We start from the raw sequence: 21,694 nt of genomic DNA on the forward strand, positions 1-21,694 counted from the left end.
ATAATTTGAAATATTTTTAAAATACTTCCTGATAATTTTTCTAGGTTTTAGAAGACTGAGTTTAGACATTCAGTCTCCTCCAAACATTGGTCTTCGTCGGAGTGGGCAGGTTGAAGGTGTTCGTCAGATGCATCAGAATGCCCCCCGGAGTCAGATTGCTACAGAGCGTGACCTCCAGGCGTGGAAGCGCAGAGTAGTTGTTCCAGAGGCACCTCCTGGCATGTTCAGGTCTGTGAAGGATCTGTTCTTAACTGTTAGGAGAATGTCTTAATGTGGTTATCTACACACATCTTTGATCTCATTTGTTGTAGGAATAAACCATGCGGATATATTCAGTAGTAGATGAATATGTTTTAGTTGTGGGGAGATTTCAGAATTCATGCCTAGTTACTGCAGTGAACTTTATCAATGCTGGATCTGTCTCATGTGAAGAGACTCCCCTTTCCCTTCCATGTCATTTGGAAATGCCCAGACAGATGGTTAACTTATTTAGGTAATCTAGCATGTGTTCTCTAAAATTAAGAATTTTTTTCTTTATCACATCTTTAAAAATAAGCAGTTCTTCCATATAACCAAAGATGTTATCAGTGCTGAAATTGCCAGATGTCTCAGATGCACCATTTTGTTTTCTAGCAAGGCTGTTGTAAATTATGTTGTTAGGAACATACAGCATTTAGTATGTTTTTGTTACTACCAATGTTTTGAGACTAGTTATTGACTACATGGTAATGCTGTGGTGCTGCACTGGTTAAGTGGTAATACTGTGGTGTGTTATATTGGCTATGTGGCAATGCTGTGGTGTTTACTTTTCATGGGTACTTTTAAAAGAGAGGTTTACTCTTAATATTCTTTTTCTTTTTTAAAGAATTATTTGTTTTATGTATATGAGTACACTGTAGCTGTCTTCAGACACACCAGAAGAGGTCATGGGATCCCATTACAGGTGGTTGTGAGCTACCATATGGTTGCTGGAAATTGAACTCAGGAGCTCTGAAAGAGTAGACAGTGCTCTTAACCGCTGAGCCATCTCTCCAGCCCCTACTCTTAATATTCTTGATCATTCAGTAGTAAAAAAACTGGACAAATCTCAATTCTTTTTTCTTTAGCCTAGATCTGCCTGCCTCTGCAGATGGGATTAAAAGGCATGTGCCGCCAGTACCCCGGCCTGCTCTTTTTTCCCTTTTTCTTAGCAATCTAAGAAAAAGATTTTTGTTCTTTGTGCGTTCTTGCCTAGCATGGCTAAGATGCTGGTCTTTTCTACATTAAGATTTTATATCGAGTCAGGTGTTTCTAGGAGTTTTCAAATTAGAACCAAGGGACTCTGAGTCTTTTCCACATTGAAGACAAAGGGCATTTTTTTGTTTTGTTTGGTTTTGGTTTTGGTTTTGGTTTTTCGAGACAGGGTTTCTCTGTGTAGTCCTGGCTGTCCTGGAACTCACTCTGTAGACCAGGCTGGCCTCGAACTCTGAAATCCGCTTGCTTCTGCCTCCCAAGTGCTGGGATTAAAGGCGTGCACCATCACCGCCCGGCAACAAAGGGCATTTTTAACCTTAGGGTAACATGCTCCTAGGTTTGACATTAATCCTGTTCTAATCATCTCCTTGACAGTGTTAATGACTTGATGTGGAGGCAGATAAATGAATAGCACTACTATTTTTGTTTAAATGAGAGGTCTAAAACATGGGGTTGAATTCTTTGTATAAGGAAAATGTTGCTCTTAAGTTTATCTACCGAAAGGAAGTATAATCTTGGAAAACCTTGGGAGACACTTGGAAGCAATGAAGTGGGCTATCTAGTTGTGTTGGATCTAATAGGACTATACTTAAAGCAGATTAATGAATATTTTGTATTTAATACGAATAGGTCTTCACACAAACTGAGGTTTTTAATAAATGAAAAAAATAAATATATAAAATCTAAACTTGTAGGCAGTGTGTTTTGGGGTGGATTCCTTGTCTGACCTCAGTGATGACCCTTGACCATGATGAGGTGCTGCACTTGCCTCAGCCTCCGGGTGGCAGGGCTACAGCAACTGAAGTTTGTTCTCATCTCAGTGGCTTTGTGTGTTCCTTTAAAGCTGCAGTGGTGCGCTGTGTACCTCAGTCCAAGAGCCTTTGTCATCACATATTTGATTTTGTAGGAGGTTGGAAGACATTCGCATAGAGAGAGGCGAGGAGGAGAGAAATCTGTATGTAATAGGGAGGAAAAAGAAGACTTTCCAGCTCCCACAAAAGGTAACTTGATTTTCCCTTCTTGTGAATGAGATAATTATCATAAAATTAAAATTCAGGGTTTTGGTGAATTATAAAAACACCAATAGCTTTCTCAGGTATACTATTTATTGCTTAGAGTCTTTGTTGGGCATTTAAAAACCAACATATAACTGTTGAGTTCTTTTGTTTTCTTAAGACAGGGTTTCTTTGAGATTGCCTGTGCCTCCTGGGTGCCCTGGGATTAAAGGCATGCACATCTGCTGCTACCACTAGCATGCTGAACTGTTGTTCTTAGTGTAAGGTTCTTGTGGCAGTAAAGGAAGGATCATTGTCTGTTAAGGTCTAATGTCTGTACATTAAGATGTCTTCCTGCCCTTTCCCAGCTGCTGACTGGCTTTCTGAGGTAGCCACTGTCACAGCTTGTGTTGCTGCTGTGTAGATCTCTTCATTCTTGAAGTTTCAACAGTGTCAGTCCTCCCTTCCCCTCAGGGGTTAGGATGGTTTGTGCCCTCTAAAAGCTCAGGTGCTGGAAATTACTCTCAATTTGGTGAGCATAGAAGAGATAATAGCATCCCATGTAGCCGAGCTCTGCCTTTTTTTTTTATTTTTAAGATTTATTTATTTTGTGTAAGTACACTGAGTTTCTCTTCCACACACACATCTGATCGCATTTAAGATGGTTGTGAGCCACCACGTGGTTGCTGGGAATTAAACTGAGGTCCTCTGGGAGATGGCTCTTAACTGCTGAGCCATCTCTCTAGCCCCCTGTGTAGCCAATGAAGACCTTAAATTTCCGGCAAACTTTTGTCTTTTGATTTTATTTTATTTTTTCAAGATAGGCTTTCTTTGTATGGCCCTGGCTGTCCTGGGATGTGCTCTGTGGATCGTGCTGGCCCTGAACTTAGAGACCATCTACCTGCCTCTGCCTCCTGGGTGCTGAGATTGAAGGCATGTGTGAATACTACCTGGAAACTTTTTTTTTTTTAAGATTTATTTTATTATGTGTGTGTTTGCCTGTGGAGACTAGAAGGTGTTGGATTACTTAGACATGTGTACTGGGAATTGAACTCCAGTTCTTTGGAAGAGCTGTATTCACCCAGGGATATTTTAAGCTTCTGAGTTTTATCTTTTTTTTTTTTTTTAATTACTGTATAGACAAAGATACAGCAAGCTTCTGTCTTTAGAGTGGTAGAATTGCACAGGTGTATCCAGCACACAGGCCTGTAGGATGCTGGGAATCGAGCCTTACTCTAAGGGTTGCACTTGGTTTTGAGCATTTACTAACTGAGTATACCTCAGCCCTTGACACCCTGTTGAGTGTAGTCTCATATCACTCATGGCAACGTGGCAGTGTGTAAGGCAGTGTGAGCATGGGTATCAAGAGCGGCTGTGGCCTTTTAAGCTTTCCAAGGAACTAACAGTAAAAAATACCGACTTGAGTTGACAATACGTGGCAAAATTATTTTTAATATTTGTCTCCTTTAAAGCCATTTAAAGTTCACTCCATACATTGTCCATTTTTTTATAATGATGCTCATTCTTCTTTATGTTTTAGTCAAATTCGATGGTTTTGGTGTCCCAGTCTAGACAACGGACGTGTAGGCGTAAATATGCAAATTATAGTAAAAGAAATGCTGACCAGTGTGAATTATCTTCTGGAAATGAAACTTCGGGCTCTGTTAGACAAGTGAGTAGAAAGACTGTGGGGTCACTTGATGTGGATTTGCCTGATTCTCCAGTACACATGCGCATGTGCATGCACCACACCCACCTACCCTCCCCCCCCCCCCCCCCCGCCCCCCACAGAGGCGTGCACACTCTGTGTAATGTTAGGGATTAAAGAGGTCTAGGCATGCTAGGCAGATTGTGAGAGATCACCCCTTGGCCCTTCTGACCTCTTGACCTTGAGGAAGGATCTTCCTGTGTCCTAAGGGGAGGGGGGAGGCCTTTGGACTTGGGGAGGGGTTCCTGTCGCCCACATGCTTGCAGCCTGTGCAGATAGATTCCACTGTGTTTGCCTTAATTCTTTAATGATAATGGTAGTAACAGTAATAATATATTTATTTATCTAACATTTATTTATTTTGTGGGAGTGAAGGTTTAAGCATGCTATGGTATGTTGGTGGAATCAGCCAATAGCTTCGGTGAATGTGCTCTGCTGACAGCTGGTAGGCTCTGGGATCCAGCTGAGTCAGTATGCCTGACAGCAAGCACCTTTATCCCCTGAGCATTCTCACTGGCCCTGAATTATTAATTGTTTACTTTGACATAAAGATGACATGTTATTAATTTGGTTTTGACCCTTGGTCAGCTGTTGGAGAAATAAACGTGGTTTTTACTGTGCCTGCAAGGGTGCCTGGTGTCCCTGAATTCGCCCTAGCCGTTCTGTGCTGTCTGAGGTGCCAGGTGCAGCTCTGAGCTGCTTTGCTTTCTCTGTTTCTGTTGTTTGAGACAGGCGCTTCCTGAGTGGCCAGGCTGGCCTCATCGTCCTTTCTCTGTCCTGCTAAGAGGACTAGCATCTGCCACCATGCCTGACTGAGGTGTTTAGTACAAGTCTTTAATAGTTTTACCAAAATAGTCACATGCCATGTGTACATGTAATGCAATATCTAAATATTTTTATCATCAGTGCAAGTACCATGTATGTGTTTCTCCCAATCTACCCTACATTCTTGCCTGTCTCTGCTTTTTAACACGTAACAGCAGTACTCAAATATAGGAGACATATATTGGGAATATCCTAGTGCATAGATATATACCATATATCTATGAGTATCCATTGAGCTGGTGGATATTTTAGTTGATTCTGCTTCTCAGCTATTCATGTTCATTGCTGGCACTTGTCCCTGACCCCTATGGTGTTCCTCTGCACCTGCACCCTATATATAGTCTGCTCTTATTTACACTCTGTTGCAGCTGGAGGTTGGTCTGTTGTTTTATTTTCATCTAACAAAGTTACATATACTTGATTTGCTTATATAGTACTTGTAAGTCTTTGGTGTCTGTTTGTAAATTTGTTCTCCTGCTGTTATTCATGAATCCTAGGCATGTCCTTCACCACCAGGCAGACAGGTGGCTCTCTTCCGTTGGAGACAAGCCTGGTCTACAGAGACAGCTCCAAGACAGCAAGGGTGCAGAGAAACAACCCTCCCTCCCTCTCTCCCTTCTTTTCTTCCCATCCCTTCCCCTCCCCTCAACAGGGTCTTGAGGCTGGCTGGTCCTGAACTGTTGTCTAGCCAAGAGGAGCCATACCCTCTTGACCCTCTCTCCTCTTCCCTCCCACGCTGGGATTACAGGTGTATGTCATTGTGCTCAGTTTACATGGTGCTATGGTTCACTCAAGGCTTCACGCATGCTAGGCAAGCACTTTGCCATCCCCCAGAAGCTAGTGTTTGGTGAAGACTTTATTTTTAAGATTCATTTTATATGTATATGTATTTGCATGTATATTTGTGTGCTATTTGTGCCAAGTGCCTGCCTTGTTATATACATGTGCTTGTGAAGACCAGAAGAATACTGGATCTCCTATAGCTATGGTTACAGATGGTGTGGGCCACAGTGTGAGACTGGGAACTGAACCTGGGTCCTTTGTAAGACCAACAAGTACACAGGGCCTAGAGAGATGGCTCAGTGCTTATGAGCATTGGCTGCTCTTCCAGAGGGCCAGGGTTGGATTCCCAGCAGTATGTCTTCGGCCACTCCAGAACAGTGAGTCAGATGTCATTAAGGATGGCTATGAGCCATCATGTGGTTGCTGGGATTTGAATTCTTTGGAAGAGTAGTCCAGTGTTCTTAACTGCTGAGCCATCTCTCTAGCTAGTTCCCAGTGTACTTGAGTAACCACACAATCACTACAGCTGCCAATACTGGGAGTGGGGTTTGAACATCCGCCCTTTAGATCTTAAGTCCAATGCCTTAACCACTTGGCTATCTCAGTACTGCTCTTTTTTTTTTTAAAGTTTTGTTTTTTTATAAATGTATTTATGTATGTATATATGTATGTATTTGTGTATTTGTGTGTGTGTATTTATTTATTTATTTATTTATTTATGGCTATGGGTGGTTTGCCTGCAGTACATCGCGGGTGTGCTTTTAAAAGTGCCTGTGGAGGCCATAAGAGGGATTTGGATTGCTTGGAACAGAAGTTTACAGATGGTTGTGAGTTGCCATCTGAGTGTTGGGAGCCAGGAAATATATTTATCCAGTGAGCCCCATTTTGCCTTACGTTTTGTTGTTGATTTTTGAGATAGAGTTTCTTTATGTAGTTCTGGCTATCCCCCTGGAACTTATTCTGTAGTCCAGACTGGCCTTAACTCACAGATCTGCTTGTCTCTGCTTTGAGTGCCGGGATTAAATTGAGTGCCAGGATTAAATTGAGTGCCTTGATTTTTTGTTTTTGTTTTTTTTAAAACATATTTATGTATTTATTTTCATGTGTTTGTGTATGAATTTATGTGTGCTAGCTTGGACACAGAGGCCAGAAGGCCATCTTGGGAAAGGTGGCTTTGCTTTTTCATTGTATGTATCTTCAAGTTCAAACTCAGGTTATCAGCTGCATTGGTGAGGGTGAATGCTTTTACCTACTGAGCCATTCTGCCAGCCCTGATCAATTTTATTTTTTATTTCTTTATTTTTATATTAAAGACAACATCTCCTGTACTCTGGGCTTGCCCCATGCTCACTGTGTAGCTTAGATGACCTTTCTAGGTCTTTCTGCTGCTGGGTTCTCTCTTAGCTTATATGGTTCTGAGGATGGTACCCAGGGATTCCCATTGCTAGGCAAGTGCCCTTCCCACTGTTCTTCTCAGCCCTTTAATTAAAACATCAACAGCCGGGCAGTGGTGGCACTCTCCTTTAATCCCAGCACTTGGGAGGCAGAGGCAGGCAGATTTCTGATTTCGAGGCCAACCTGGTCTATAGAGTGAGTTCCAGGACAGCCAGGGCTACACAGAGAAACCCTGTTCCAAACAAACAAACAAACAAACAGCAATAAAACCAAAATTGCCTAGGCTGGCTTGGACCATGTCTTTATCTCTGCCTCAGGGTTTTGAGTCCCTGGGTCTCGGGAGCATGTATGCCATGTCTGGTTACCACTGCACTTTATTTTCCTCCCTAACTTGCCTTTCCAAGATATCATTTAAAAGACTCACAGATCCTCTTGTATTGACCTCTTGCCTTCTGTAGTACACATTGACAAATTCTCCATGACTTCTGGCTTGACAGCTCGTTTATTTTACCACACTCCGTTCAGTTCCCCCTTCAGTCGTCCACTGTTTGAACACAATACTGTAGTGTTTGAGTTTTGACAAGTTTACGTGGAGATGAGAAGCATCTGTGTGCAAGTTGTTGTGAACATAAACTGTTACCTCAGGAGCTTTCTGAAAACCAAGGATTGGGTGAGGAGCCTGTTTGGCATTGAGACAGACTGACAGCCTTTCAGAATGCCTGCACCATTTTGCATTCTAATTAGCAACAAAGGAGCATTCCTATTGGCTCACATCCTTGACAAGTTGTTTGTATTCTCCATCATGTATGTTCAGTATGACTCTAGTTCAAATAGTACTAAGTTACTTTTGAAGATATTGGCAAACGTTTAAAGTAAATTATATGGAGAGAAGAAAAGCCCAGAACAGCTAACACAAGATTGCAGAAAAACATAAAGGATGGGAAGTGGTTGTCATTGAGGCTTGTTAAGGTATGGTTTTCAAGAAAGTGGTGTTGGTGTAAAAACAGACAGAAAGGTCCGAACAACAACATGGTCTGTCCTGAATAGATCAGTGCTCTGCTGACCACAGGACAACTCGGTGCTTGAGCTACTTACTGATGTAACAGCTGTGTCCACACACTGCACAACATCATTCTGCAGCTACCTTTTATGTGGGTTCACTCCGTCTAGCTTGGTGGTGCATGCCTGGATTACTGATCCCCCAAGGCTAAGGCCCTGTCTCTGGGAAAGAGGAACTAACAGCCTAGAATGAGTCACAACCTAGGTGTAGATGTAAAGGAGAGTTATTATTTGTAGAAACTGAAGATAGAATGTGTAGGGTCCTCAGATCGTGATGTTATTTTATGTGTAGTAGTTAAATTGGAAACTGACAAAATTGAAATTTCAGAATTGCTCCAGAAAAGATAACTTAATGTTATGAGATAGACAGAACCACCAAGTGGGAAAGCTACTTGAGAAACTTGCATTCAGTGTATAGAAAGAGCTGCTGAAATGAATGGAATAATAGAAAATCATTCCTTTCTCAAAATGGGAAGGTATCTACCAGTTACTTCACTAGCAAAGACATATAGATAGGAAATCACACTATCAAAAGATACTGGCCCTCTCATCTCGCAGTCAAAAGCAAAACAGCAGTTAGATGCAGATGCTGTGTAGCTAAGTACCAACATCCAAAGCCCAAGAGTCTGCCTTAGCATGGTGTCGGTCAGCCTCACAAGTGCTCTGTGGAAATACTTGATAGATAAAAGGATTGAGAGGCTAGACTTGGTGTTGCATATCTGTGATCCCAGGAAGGTCAGGAGGTCAAAGCCATTCTTCAGTACAGAGTGAGTTGGAAGCCAGCCCAACACATGCTACCTTCTCTCAAAAGCCCTTTGTGGTTTGTTTATTAAAGGTGCCTTGGTTTCTAGGTCTTACTTAATTGTGTTTCTACTAATTATACTTCAGTTCCTTAGGTATACTAGTCTTGTTGGGATGATGTAGTAGTTTTGTGTGTCATTAAGCCTGTAAGAACAAGATTTTTCTTTCCCCTTGACCATCTAGGAGACATCTTGTGATCAGAGTGAGGGTTCTTGTTCTTCAGAAGATGACGAGTGGAGAAGTGACAGAAGAAGTGGGAGTGACAGCGACAGCCCAAGGTACCATAAGTGTCTGTCCCTGCTTCAGACAAAGGCATTTGTTCCACTAGCTCTGGACTGGACAGGACACCATGCCCTACAATACGTTACCATGTCTTAGTAAAGCATGCTAATATTACTTATTCTTAGGCCATTTAAAATGAGAATTCATAGTGTGTGGGCAGCCTTTTTACGTATTTATTAATTTCTATTTTGTGTTGGGCTGGCTTCCAACTCACTCTGTACTGAAGAATGGCTTTGAAAATACGTATTTATTAATACGTATTCATTAATTTTAAACATCTTTAGTTAGGATCCAGCTTTTAGTATGATGAGAATGTGAGCCTGCATCTTTTTCATAATGCTTCCCTCTACAAAAACTACTTGGCCATCCCCAGAAACTTCATGTCCATAGTGCACAGGATATCTTGCCTTTGCCGTCTCTCTCTGTAGTGCTCTCTGCCTCAGCTTTGTCTCCTTTACTCCATTGTGACGGGTACCTGACTATTGTCCCAAAGCATAAGAATATGCCTTATTCTCTTAAGAATTTTCTTTGAGTTGTGCAATGCCCATGACATAAATGCTGTGAAGATCTTGAGAAATGAATGTTCGGACCACCAATAGTGGCCACAGCTGGGACCTGATTCCTTGCTGTGCGGTGAAACTTCATTGTGGGCAAGAACTTCCCGTATAGTCTTTCCTTACTGTGACTTGTATCTGTCGCTGCTTTCCTGCACTCACTTTAAACTTTCTGTTGTGGATGAGTCACTTCCCTTGGGCTCAGTTGGTGTCAGCATTGGCAGTCTGTGATGCAGGTAGATTTATGAATCAGTATCTGCCAGTGGCATGACGGTGATGGAGCTCTTCTTAGTGTTCTCTGTAGTACTTCTCAGTAACTATGCTCTGCTTTCTGAGAGGGAAGTTCCTGCTTTGCTCTAGGCCTGACTTTGATCAGCTGTCATTTTAAGGGTACTTGACAGAAGAACGGGCTGGAGCTGTGGCTCTGACAGCAGAGCACTTGCTTGCTGCACACAGGGCTGTGGGCTAGACCTCCAGTGCCACAGGACTAGCTTGGGTTAAACAAACACTCCACATTACCTTCTTTCCAGTGTTGAAGAGTTCTTTGTTTCTTTATTCATTTTATGTGTATGAGTGTTTTGTCTGAATGCCGTCTGTGTCCTATGTGCATGTCTGTTGCCCAAAGCCAGAAGAAGGCAGATAGATCCCTTGGAACTGAAGTTCCTGACTGTTGTGACCCACCATTAAGGTGGGAATTGAACCCAACCCTAGAAGAGCAGCTGGTGCTCTTAACTTGAGCAGTGTTTTCAGCCCTGGTGAAGATGTCTTTCTCCATCTTTGTTGTGATCTGAGTCTTAGCTGGTAGTGTAAGCAGGGTATTCAAGTTAAACTGAGGCTCTCCTCTTCCTTTCTTGATGTTTACCCCTCATTCCTCTGGGGTTCTATTATGAACTTGCTGTTAGTGCTAAAATTCTAGTCCATGAAACTTAAAGCATTCTCCTCTTGCAGCGACTCTTCATCTCAGTACTCTGATTGGACAGCTGACACAGGGATTAATTTGCAGCCTCCTTTAAGGATGTCATCTCGTCGTCGAGTAACTCGATTCTGCAGCACTTCAGAGGATGAAATGTCCATGGAGAACATATCTCCTCCTAAACGAAGGCGGAAAAGAAAGAAAGAAAGCAAGCCTAAAAGGGAGGTAAGAAAAACAGTATTTTAAGTGGAATCTTTCGTTCAGTATTCCTACAGCAGGTGTGTAGCATGCTATCCTACTTCCCCCAGAGCCACTGGTCTAAGAGGAAGAAAGCAAGGGGTATACCACTCAAGCTGCTTATTGCTGACTCAGTTCATCGTACTTGCAGAGTGACTCATTAAATCTTCCTGAGCTCATGAGGAGTAAACAACAAGTATGGAGAACATGTGCTGAAAATGCACCAACTTGCCGGGCAGTGGTGGTGCACGCCTTTTATCTCAGCACTTGGGAGGCAGAAGCAGTCGGATTTCTGAGTTCAAGGCCAGCCTGGTCTACAGAGTGAATTCCCGGCCAGCCAGGGCTATATGGAGAAACCCTGTCTTTTTAAAAAAAGAAGAAAAAAAAAAAGAATAGAAAATGCACCAACTTGAAAACCTTAAATCAAAAGGAGATGATCTGTAGGGCTGGGGATGTAGTTTAGTTGGTTTCTTGTTTGCCTAGGTTCCATCTCTAGCACTACTTAGGGCAGGTATGTTGTTTCTTATCTGTAATCTCATCAGTCAGGGGTGAAGGGAGGCAAATGAGTAGTTTTTCATGCTTGGCCACATGCTGTGTTAGAGGCTATTTTGGAATAAACAAAATCTGTCTCAGAATACTAAAACAGGTTAGAGTGTTAGCCATATAGTCTGACAGCTTGAGTTTGATCCTTGGAACTTGGAGATGTGTACATGCACACATGCAGTAATCAAAATAAAAAACATAGATACAAAAGGAGATTTCCTAATTAGTACTAGGTTGTGTTCAGACTTAGAGTGCAGTCTTGGCACACTGGCTCCTGCCTAGAAGATGCTTGGAAGGAAGCTCTTCCAGTGGGACCTAGGGTGCGGGGGCAAGGGAGTGCTGGGCTGGGTCTAGGTAGCTCCACAGTGATTGTAGAAGCTGTACGTAACAGGAGGATTGGATCCAGACACATAATTTTTTTTTAAAAGCAATAATTCTGCGTGTATTAATCCAAATAAAACTACTCTGAATAGTTGAAGTATTTGTTTTTTAATTAAACAGTATGTATGTTGCCTCTTTTATGCCAACCTGTATTGTCTTCCTCCTGGCAGAGTTTGCGAAGGATGACTCCAGCAGAACTTGCAAATATGGAACACCTGTATGAGTTTCACCCTCCTGTGTGGATAACTGACACCACACTACGGAAGTCTCCCTTTGTTCCTCAGATGGGTGATGAGGTGAGGACAGAAACCTTTAGGGGTATGCTCGTGAAAGCTCAGTGGTTTTCTAGTAAACAAACCCTTCTTCTTGTAGGTGATGTACTTCCGTCAGGGTCATGAAGCTTACATTGAAGCTGTCAGACGAAATAACATTTATGAACTGAACCCTAACAAGGAGCCATGGAGGAAAATGGATATTAGGGTAGGTCAATGCTAACTTCCAGAGCAGGTGCAGTAGAGCTTTAGCGCAGGCAACAGATGGTAGCAAGATCCAGAAAGGAGAGCCAACCACATGTTATAAACGGGGATGGTGGTGGTGACAGCGTGGGTTTCTACTTTCCAAACTGTCTGTAAATTAATCTTGTGTGATACACATTTTAGCAAATAGCAAAGAGTTTGTCATTCATGCAAGTTTCCTGGGGGTTGGGTGGTAATTGGCAAGAGAGTTGAAGGTAAATGGGTTTTCAGGCCTTTCTAGACAGTTTTATTTCTGGTATCTTAGACAAGTAGTAGTGTCTTAGTCAGGGTTTCTATTCATGACTAAGAAGCACGTTGGGGAGGAAAGAATTTATTCAGCTTACACTTCCACATTGCTTTTTGTCACCAAAGGAAGTCAGGACAGGGACTCAAGCAGGTTAGGAAGAAGGAGCTGATGGAGAGGCCATGGAGTGATGTTACTTACTGGCTTGTTTCCCCTCACTTGCTCAGCATGCTCTCTTATATAGAACGCAAGACCACCAGCCCAGGGACAGCACCACCCACAAGGGGCTAGGCCCTCCTCCTTGAACCCTAATTGAGAAAAATGCCCCACAGCTGGATCTCATAGAGGCACTTCCCAACTGAAGCTCCTTTCTCTGTGATAATTCCTGCTTGTGTCAACTTGACACACAAAACCAGCCAGTACAATTGACCCCTTGTCAATTTGACACACAAACACATCACTATTAAGCCTCAACCCTTTCTTATTCATCCCCAATATCTAAATAACTTTAAAAGTCCCACAGTCTTTACATATTAAAAGTTCAATCCCTTTAAAATATCCAGTATCTTTTAAAATTCAAAGTCTTTTAACTGGGTTCCACTAAAATATTTTCTTACTTCAAGAGGGAAAAATATCAGGGCACAGTCACAATCAAAAGCAAAACTCAAACTCCAACCATCCAATGTCTGGGATTCATTCATGCTCTTCTGGGCTCCTCCAAGGACTTGGGGTCTGTCTTAGTCAGGGTTTCTATTCCTGCACAAACATCATGACCAAGAAGCAAGTTGGGGAGCAAAGGGTTTATTGAGCTTACACTTCCATGTTGCTGTTTATCCCTAAAGGAAGTCATGACTGGAACTCAAGCAGGTCAGGAAGCAGGAGCTGATGCAGAGGCCATGGAGGGATGTTTCTTACTGGCTTGCTTCCCCTGGCTTACTCAACCTGCTCTCTTATAGAACCAAAGAATACCAGCCCAGCGATGGTACTACCCACAAGGGGCCCTTCCCCCTTGATCACTAATTAAGAAAATGCCCCACAGCTGGATCTCATGGAGGCACTTCCCCAACTGAAGCTCCTTTCTCTGTGATAACTCCAGCCTGTGTCAAGTTGACACACAAAACCAGCCAGTACAGAGTCACTTTTCCAACTCTGCCCTTTGTAGCACACACCTTGTCTTCTAGACTCCAGCTGCCTGTACTCTACTGTTCCTGTTGTTCTTGGTGGACATCTTATGGTACTGGCATCTCTAAAACATTGCTGTCTTCAACTGCAGCTAGGCTTCATCAATAGCCTCTCATAGGTTCTCTACATGGTGCCAAGCCTTAACTCCTTTGGGTGACCCCTTCAGTTCTGGGCCATCAATTGCAACTGACCCTGTACCCTCACCAATGGCCTTCCATGGCCTCTCATAGTGCCGAGTCTCAGCTACTCTTCACAACCCCTTCATGCCTTGAAAACTAGTACCACCTCAGTGACTCTTAAACATTACGAAGTCCAGTAACAGCACAAAGTACAACCTTGGCTATCTCTGGAACATAATTTATGCTCCCAGAAAACACTTCCCAGAAGATTTTACCTCAGTGATGCTGGTCTCTTCTTTTTTTCTTTTTAGTTTTGTTTTTTGTGTGTGTGTGTGTGTTTTGGATTTGGTTTTTTCGAGACAGGTTTCTCTATATAGCCCTGGCTGTCCTGGAACTCACTCTGTAGACCAGGCTGGCCTCGAACTCAGAAATCCACCTGCCTCTGCCTCCCAGAGTGCTGGGATTACAGGCGTGCGCCACCACCGCCCAGCTTGGTCTCTTCTTTTTTTAAAAAAAGATTTATTTTGTGTATGAGTACACTGCTGCTCTCTTTCGACATACGAGAAGAGGGCAATGGATCCCATTATAGATGGTTGTGTGCCACCATGTGGTTGCTGGGATTTGAACTCCGGACTCCTGGAAGAGCAGTCAATGCTCCTAACCACTGAGCCATCTCACCAGCCCATTGGTCTCGTCTTAATCACAGCTAATTTCTTAGCTCCAGCTAACCAGCATCAATAGTCCCAGTAAGGCAAAGTTTTCACTTTAGTAGTTCTGGTATCTTGTTAATAACAGCTGATTCTTCAGCTCCAGCTAACCAAAACCACAGAATCTTAACAATCAAAATAGCAATGGCCCTTCACTAGCCAGGCCTCCATCTTGTGTACTGTTTTTAACATTCTCATCCAAGCTCCTACACAACATCCCACAGAGCTCTTAACACCGAATGGATCTTCTAGCCTAACGTTCCAAAATCCTTCCACATTCCTCACCAAAACATGGTCAGGTTGTCACAGGAATACCCCACTTCTGGTACCAATTTGTCTAAGTCAGGGTTTTTATTCCTGGACAAAAAAACCATCATGACCAAGAATCAAGTTGGGGAGGAAAGAGTTTATTCAGCTTATATCTTCACATTGCTGTTCATCTCCAAAGGAAGTCAGGACTGGAACTCAAGCAGATCAGGAAGCAGGGGCTGATTCTGAGGCCAGGGAGGGACATTCCAGTAAGTTGACACACAAAACCAGGCAGTACGAGTAGAAAGCTCATAAATGCATGAAGAAGGCAGTTCCTGTGGGATCCACATGCCTTATCATAGTGGCCAAATTGAGCATTTTTGTGTTGCTGTTGTTGAAGCATAGTACTTCCTGAGTGATGGGAGGGAAATGCAGTCTATAGTCTGTTTTGTTGCATAGGACAGAAAATCACCAGCATGTCAGCAGTGTCTATATTTTGATACTTCTATATATAGTGAGGTAGAAAATGAAAAAAAAATTTTAAATACATTAGTGTTTTTGCCTGTGTGTATGTGTGAGGGTGTTCTATCTTGGAGTTACAGACAGTGTGAGCTGTCATGTTTCCTGGGAATTGAATGTGTAGAAGTGGAAGTGAAGTCAGTGCTCTTAACTGCTGAGACGTCTTCATTCCTGAAAAAAGTATATTAAGTATTAACTTTCATGGCCTTGTTCTGTGATTTGGCTTCAGTATGTACTACGAATATATCCTTATGTGGATTTAGTTTTTGCATATTTGTCATTATGCCATTTAGAAGCATGAAGTTCACATGGTGGGACGGCTTCTTTTGCCCCAGCGAGATGCAGGGCTGTTAGCAGTGTTGAGTTACCCTTGAGTGTATTGCTGAGAAGGTGGAAGTCTCTCAGTGCCACTCATGCCTGCTGAGCATGTTTCTTGTGTGTGTTTTTTTGACCGTTGCTGTTGATAATGGCCTCTAAGTACATATGTTTAAATTGCTGACTCATGTTCCTGAGTACAAGAATCCTGTGATGTGCGTGTTTTAGGGGGAAAATGTGGCTTCCTAGAAGGTTCACTTAGTGCCTACGTTAGCTGCAAGCTAAATGTTATAAATTGAGATGTGTTTATATATTTTCCAGCATTGCTTTCTCTGTGTCCTTTCCTTGTCTACCTAATACTGTCTTTGTAGCTCAGGCTGGCCTTGAACCTCCCCTTCCTGCACCATCCAGAGTACTTGCATGACAAGTATGCACTAGCAGTTCTGGAGTTAGGCTGTTTTGAAATCTGATGCCTTTCTGTCCTGCTGTCACCATGCATACATGTGATACACAGATACATGCAGGCAAAACACCTAAGTTAAAAATTGAAAAAGAAAAACAAGGTTTTAAGCAAAATCCTATTGTGTAACAGAAAATTACCTAAAGATGTTTATTCAAAGAAGGGATAAAATGTAAGGAAGGGCAGGTGAGAGAACTTGAGGGTCTGAATTCCGTTCCCATTTCTTCCGTGGCAGTGAAAGAGTCCTACACCCCCTGCTTTGGCCTTTACATGGGTGCTTTGGCACATGGACACACACACACACACACACACACACACACACACACAAAACAAAGACGAGGAAATGTCAAATTGGTAACTGCTTATTTCGTGCTGGCCCTGCGCCACTCTGAGATTCCTCACGCTTCAGTAACATTTTCTAGTGAGCACACTGCTTAGCGAGCATGCTTCTGTATAAGATAGCATCCTGGAGATTGGGAGGAATGGTGACAGCCAATGGCAAATCACATGTAGCACGTGGAATCCAAGGTAGGAATTGGCTTAGTTTAGTAATAGTACAGTATTAACAAATTGCCTTTAAAAACATTTTTAAATAAATGTCTTATTACAGGATCAAGAATTGGTCAAAATCATTGGACTTAGGTATGAGGTTGGACCACCTACACTCTGTTGCCTCAAACTAGCATTTATAGATCCAGCCACTGGCCGACTGACAGATAAATCTTTCTCTATTAGGTATGTATGTCTACTACGTATAGGTAGTAGGTATCATTTTGCGAGTTAGTTGCTGGTCCATAGGCGCATCTCTTTCCCCTTTCGCTGCCTTATGCATGTGGATCCGTGCACAGGCTGTCCAGGCAGCAGGTAGGTAGGGAGTCAGTAGTCCACTGCTGGGGTGGTTTTTCTAAGTTGCTCACATAGCTTGAGGATGAGAGCCTATGCAGGAGACTGGTTTGTCACATGGTGGCTCCTCATCACATAGGACTGTTGAGTATTAGGTGTGCTGATCCCAGTTGAGTGCGCATTGCGTGTGTGCTGTTTTGAAGATGTGCTGAAAATGAAGATAGGGTCTCTCACTGACCATGGAGCTCACTATTTGGTTAGGCTGGCCTACCAGGGACCTCTCTGGCTGTCTCTGCCTGCCTAGCATTTACATCTGGCTTCTGTGTGGACCTTGGCAGTCTGAACTCAGGTTCTTATACTGTCCTAAAAGCACTTTTACTAAAGGACTCATCTCTGGTACCCTTTATCAGCTATGAATTTGGTTAGATGTGCTTGGGAAGATGGCTAAGCTGAGAAAAGTTCAACCATGCTGGGCAGAAAGATAGGTGGATACCTTGGTACTCACTGGCTTGCCAGGCTGGCCTGCTAAGCCAGCTCCAGACCAATGGCATAGCCTGCCTCAAAAGAATGAGGTGGATAGCATGTGGGGAATGATACCCAAGATTGTCCCCTGAACTCCACCCCTTCTGTGCACATGTACACAGAAGTTTGAGATGACAGATAGTACCTGTGCCTTTTGAATATTGCTGCTTTCCACTGTGATAATTTTAAATTTTCTTTTAGATACCATGATATGCCAGATGTTATTGATTTTCTTGTGTTGCGCCAGTTTTATGATGAAGCAAGACAGAGAAACTGGCAGCCTTGTAAGTGTGTTCTTACTGCGTGGCATTGTATGTCCTTACTGAGTTGTATATTGTCTTAAAAGCCATTGAGCTGTTGTTTGCATAGAGTACTTTAATTTATGGCTTATATAAACAATTTCTAGAAGCATAAATGACCTCTAAATATATTGGCTTAGTGCTTGTGCTAATTGGTACCTATTCTAGGTAGGTTTTTTAGCTAATAATATTGCTTCTGCTTAGGTTGTGACCCCTCCAGGGATGAATGGTTCTTTCACTGGGGTTGCATATCAGATATTTACAGTACAATTAATAACAGTAACAAAATTTGAAGTACTAACAAACAACCTTATGGTTGGGGCCTCCACACCATGAAGGAGGATTAAAGGATTCTAACATTTGGAAGGTTGAGAACCACCTGGCATTTCAAATATTTAAAGCCATTTAAAATGATCTTATGGTTAAAAGATAATTTCAAATTTAATGCAGAAAATATTGTGGTGTAAGCTGGATGGTGGTGGAGCACACCCTTAATCTCAGCGTTTGGGAGGCAGAGGCAGGTGGATCTCTGAGTTTGAGGTGTCAGCTTGGTCTACAGAGCAAGTTCCTGAATAGTCAGAGTTACACAGAGAAATTGTGCCTTGAAAAAATGTCATGGAGCACCACAGTATTTTACTTTTGATAAACTAGAGTTAAGTGATAGGACTTGAGGAACTGGTCCTTTAATTAAAGACAGCTCATCTGTTAGGAACACTTGTTCCTCTTCCATAGAACAGAGTTGAATTCCAAACCCTCATGTCAGACAGCACAAAACTGCCCATAACTTCATCTCCAGGGGATTTGACACCCTCTTGGGCACCTACGTGCGTGATCTTTGTTTAGAGCTTCACCCCACTCCCCACCTCTACCCTGTTTAAAAAAAAATCTTAGGAAAAAAAAAGAACTACAAACATTTGGATGAGCAGGACGGCTTAGATGGTTGTCTTAGCCTGATAGCTGGAATCTAGTCCCTCTCATCCACGTGATATGTAGAGCGAGTGACATCTGGAAGTTGCCCTGACCCCATGTTATATCCTCCCCACACGTATACTGTATGCTTTGCTTTCCTTTGTAACCTAGTACCCCCTCCCCCAGTTGTCACTGTGTCTAGAGGAAGTTGATTGCTCTGCTCTTAGCTCTATAGCTTGCTATTATCCTATTTCTATTGTTTAATTGTTTTTAAAATGTTAGCTTTTGAGGCAGGGTCTCACTGTGGCTGTACTGGGAACTCACAAGAGTGATCAGATAGCTAGATGTGGGTGACTTTCTTTGCTGTTTATATATAAAACACTGTGTTAGTTTATGTGTGCAAGGCATATGTGTAAATGGGTGGAATTTTACTGACTGCAGTCCAGTTAGGATTCACTGTAGTTGTAGGATACATTTAAATCCTTATAGTCTTGAGCTACTCCTGCAGGCTAGTAACTGTATTTTGGGTGGGGAGGTGGGGGTGGGGGAGTCATGCTAGGATACAGAGCTACACCCCAGAGCCATTCTACCCTTTGTTTGATTTGTAGAGGACCTCTACAAAAGCCTGTTAGAAAGATTAGCTTTCTTACTGTTGAGTTACTGTAAAACAGTAGGATCGATTAGTAGCTATGTATTTCTTTTAAATAATAATACTGTTTTAATGGTTGGTAGTAACTTTCAGACTTGATTTTTAACTTTTTCTTTTAAAATTTACTTATTTTGTGCTTGTAAGTGGACTCCAGTGAGGTCAGAGGACTTTGGGAAGGCCATGCCTGAATCCCTGGAGATTGAGCTCAGGGCTTCAGGATGGAGCCAAGTTCTGCCTTCAGTTAACACATCTCACTGGCCCCAGACCCCATTTGCTCCTGTGTTTTTGAAGGATTTAGAGTACACTTCATGTTGTGTTTGTATAAGGGGGCCGTAATGCTCCTCACACAGCAGTGAGGTGACACCAGTCTCTCCCCTCTCTTCCTGCTGGGTGAGCACACGGCCTCAACACCCTCTGATACACCCTCAACCCTGAGGAGGGTTTCACTTTTCTTTAACTTTGTACTTGATCTCCGTTCTTTGTGTATTATGGTATTTCATAGGTTAAAGGTGTATATAATGTTTGTAAATGCATGCCTCAGACTTGATCCTTTCTCTTTATAGGTGACAGATTTCGATCTATAATTGATGATGCTTGGTGGTTTGGAACTGTGTTGAGCCAAGAGCCATATCAGCCCCAGTACCCTGACAGTCACTTCCAGTGCTACATTGTTAGGTTTGTATACAGAAAGCGTGTTTACTGTCTCAGATCACTGCCCAGCTAACATGCTTTAGGCCACGTCAGTTTTAAGCCATTGGTTCAGTCTCAGCTCCAGAATGTCTAATATTCATGAGTCAGTCACAGCTCAGTATTGATACTGTGTTATTAGTAACATTCAGAAAACCTTCACTGTTTTGCTGTCTGGCTATAGATCAAGACCTGACAGTCATGCTCCCACATTGTCTTGTATATTTTTACCTCACTCTGAGGAAAGGTCTCATAGAGGTTCTGATGTTTTCATAAACCTTACAAAATATTGTAATTTATTTTTATCTCCCATTCTCTCTCATTCTTTGTCTCTCCCTTTCCCTCCATTTTCCTCCTTTCCTCTCTTCTCTCTGTCCATCTTTCCTCCCCCTCTCTTCTCTCTCTCTCCATCTCTTTTCTCTCTTTATCGTTCTATTTTTTCTTCTTTCACTCTTGTTCTCTCTACCCCTCTCTTTCTTCCACCTTTCCGTTCTCGCTAATAAACTTTTTCTATATTTAAAATTTTTTTTTTTATCTGTATGAGTACTTTGCCTGCATGCACCATATGTATGCACCTTTTTGCTTGGTACCCTTGGAGGCCAGTTGGAGTTACATAGAGTTGTGAGCTGCAGTGTGGGAGCTGGGAATTAAGTCTTTGTCCTCTTGAAGTGCAACCAGTGCCCCTAACTATTGGGTCATCTCTTTACCTCTTGTTAAGGTTTTGTACTTTTTTTGTGGGTTTGGGTTTGGGTCTAAGCTTTTGTGTTTTGGAGATAGTGGTTTTTTACGTAGTCCTAGAGTCCTGGCACTCTACCGCCTCAGTGCTGGCATTCATGCTGTGTACCACCAGGCTAGCAGCACTTTGTTTTTGTTTTATCTTTCTCAACCCTTTTGATGTTGTTGTAAATGTACTTACTGCAGTGAGACCGCTGACGTCCATATTTCCTCTGAATCTGGTACATTGCTGTTCTGTATTTTTTGGGGGTGATGAAAGACTAATCAGTGCTTCCTTTGTTCTTGTTAAACAGGTGGGACAACACCGAGATAGAAAAGCTTAGCCCATGGGACATGGAACCAATTCCTGACAATGGTAAGCACTTGTCATAACTGTGCATATAGTAGGGCATCTTTGTGACTGAAGCTGTCAGTCACAGTCTCAGAACTTGCCTAGAAAAAAAGCTTGATGCCTAATTGTCTTTGTTCCTTTTGGTCTTAGCATCTGTAGAGTGGGCGTTTTAGCATTAGCTGTCACATGATCACTTCACTTGGAACACGTGTCCCCCCCCCCCCCCCCCAAACTCACAGTCACTCTCTGCCCACCCATCTGTGCTCTTGGACTGTATCTTGAAGTGCTGTCCCTTCTCCAGCACTGCCCATCTTTCCCCTACTTCAGCAAGGACCTGGTGTTAGCTGGAGCCCATTACCTTGCTCTGGGCAGACTTGCTGATGTCCATTGCCCCTTGTGAAGGCTATATTGAATTTGCTCTGCCTTTTGACTAGTACAGAATAGCTTCTGTTGACATTTTTCACTAATTATTAATACTTACATAATTTAACAAGGATGCCTGTCATTTCAGAACCTCACCTTTTTTTTTTTTTTTTTTTTTTTTTTTTTTTGATTTGGTTTTTTTTCCCCCGAGATCTGGCTGCCTCTGCTTCCTGAGTGCTCAGATTAAAGGCATGCCTCACCACACCTGGTTTGTGATATTCTGTTGAGTTTAGTAACTAGTGTTTACCGGTTTGAAAAGACATTTTACTGTTTGTAA

The 21,694-nt window shown here is 42.5% G+C and overlaps 1 protein-coding gene across 5 annotated transcripts in view; it reads left to right on the forward strand.

The window, feature by feature from the left end:
• Positions 1 to 21,694, forward strand: part of Brwd1 (bromodomain and WD repeat domain containing 1) — an 88,216-nt gene that overhangs the window by 37,961 nt on the left and 28,561 nt on the right. For all 5 annotated transcript variants that reach the window (XM_052158897.1, XM_052158892.1, XM_052158894.1 and 2 more), the window contains 11 exons: positions 45 to 228; positions 2,141 to 2,234; positions 3,769 to 3,900; positions 8,983 to 9,077; positions 10,584 to 10,773; positions 11,880 to 12,005; positions 12,082 to 12,189; positions 16,630 to 16,754; positions 17,586 to 17,668; positions 19,805 to 19,916; positions 20,957 to 21,018. In XM_052158897.1, coding sequence (XP_052014857.1) covers positions 45 to 228; positions 2,141 to 2,234; positions 3,769 to 3,900; positions 8,983 to 9,077; positions 10,584 to 10,773; positions 11,880 to 12,005; positions 12,082 to 12,189; positions 16,630 to 16,754; positions 17,586 to 17,668; positions 19,805 to 19,916; positions 20,957 to 21,018 — 1,311 coding nt within the window. The remainder of the gene's footprint in view (positions 1 to 44; positions 229 to 2,140; positions 2,235 to 3,768; positions 3,901 to 8,982; positions 9,078 to 10,583; positions 10,774 to 11,879; positions 12,006 to 12,081; positions 12,190 to 16,629; positions 16,755 to 17,585; positions 17,669 to 19,804; positions 19,917 to 20,956; positions 21,019 to 21,694) is intronic.

This window comes from Apodemus sylvaticus, chromosome 15 (genome assembly GCF_947179515.1).
Source record: "Apodemus sylvaticus chromosome 15, mApoSyl1.1, whole genome shotgun sequence".
Classification (NCBI taxonomy): Eukaryota; Metazoa; Chordata; class Mammalia; order Rodentia; family Muridae; genus Apodemus; species Apodemus sylvaticus.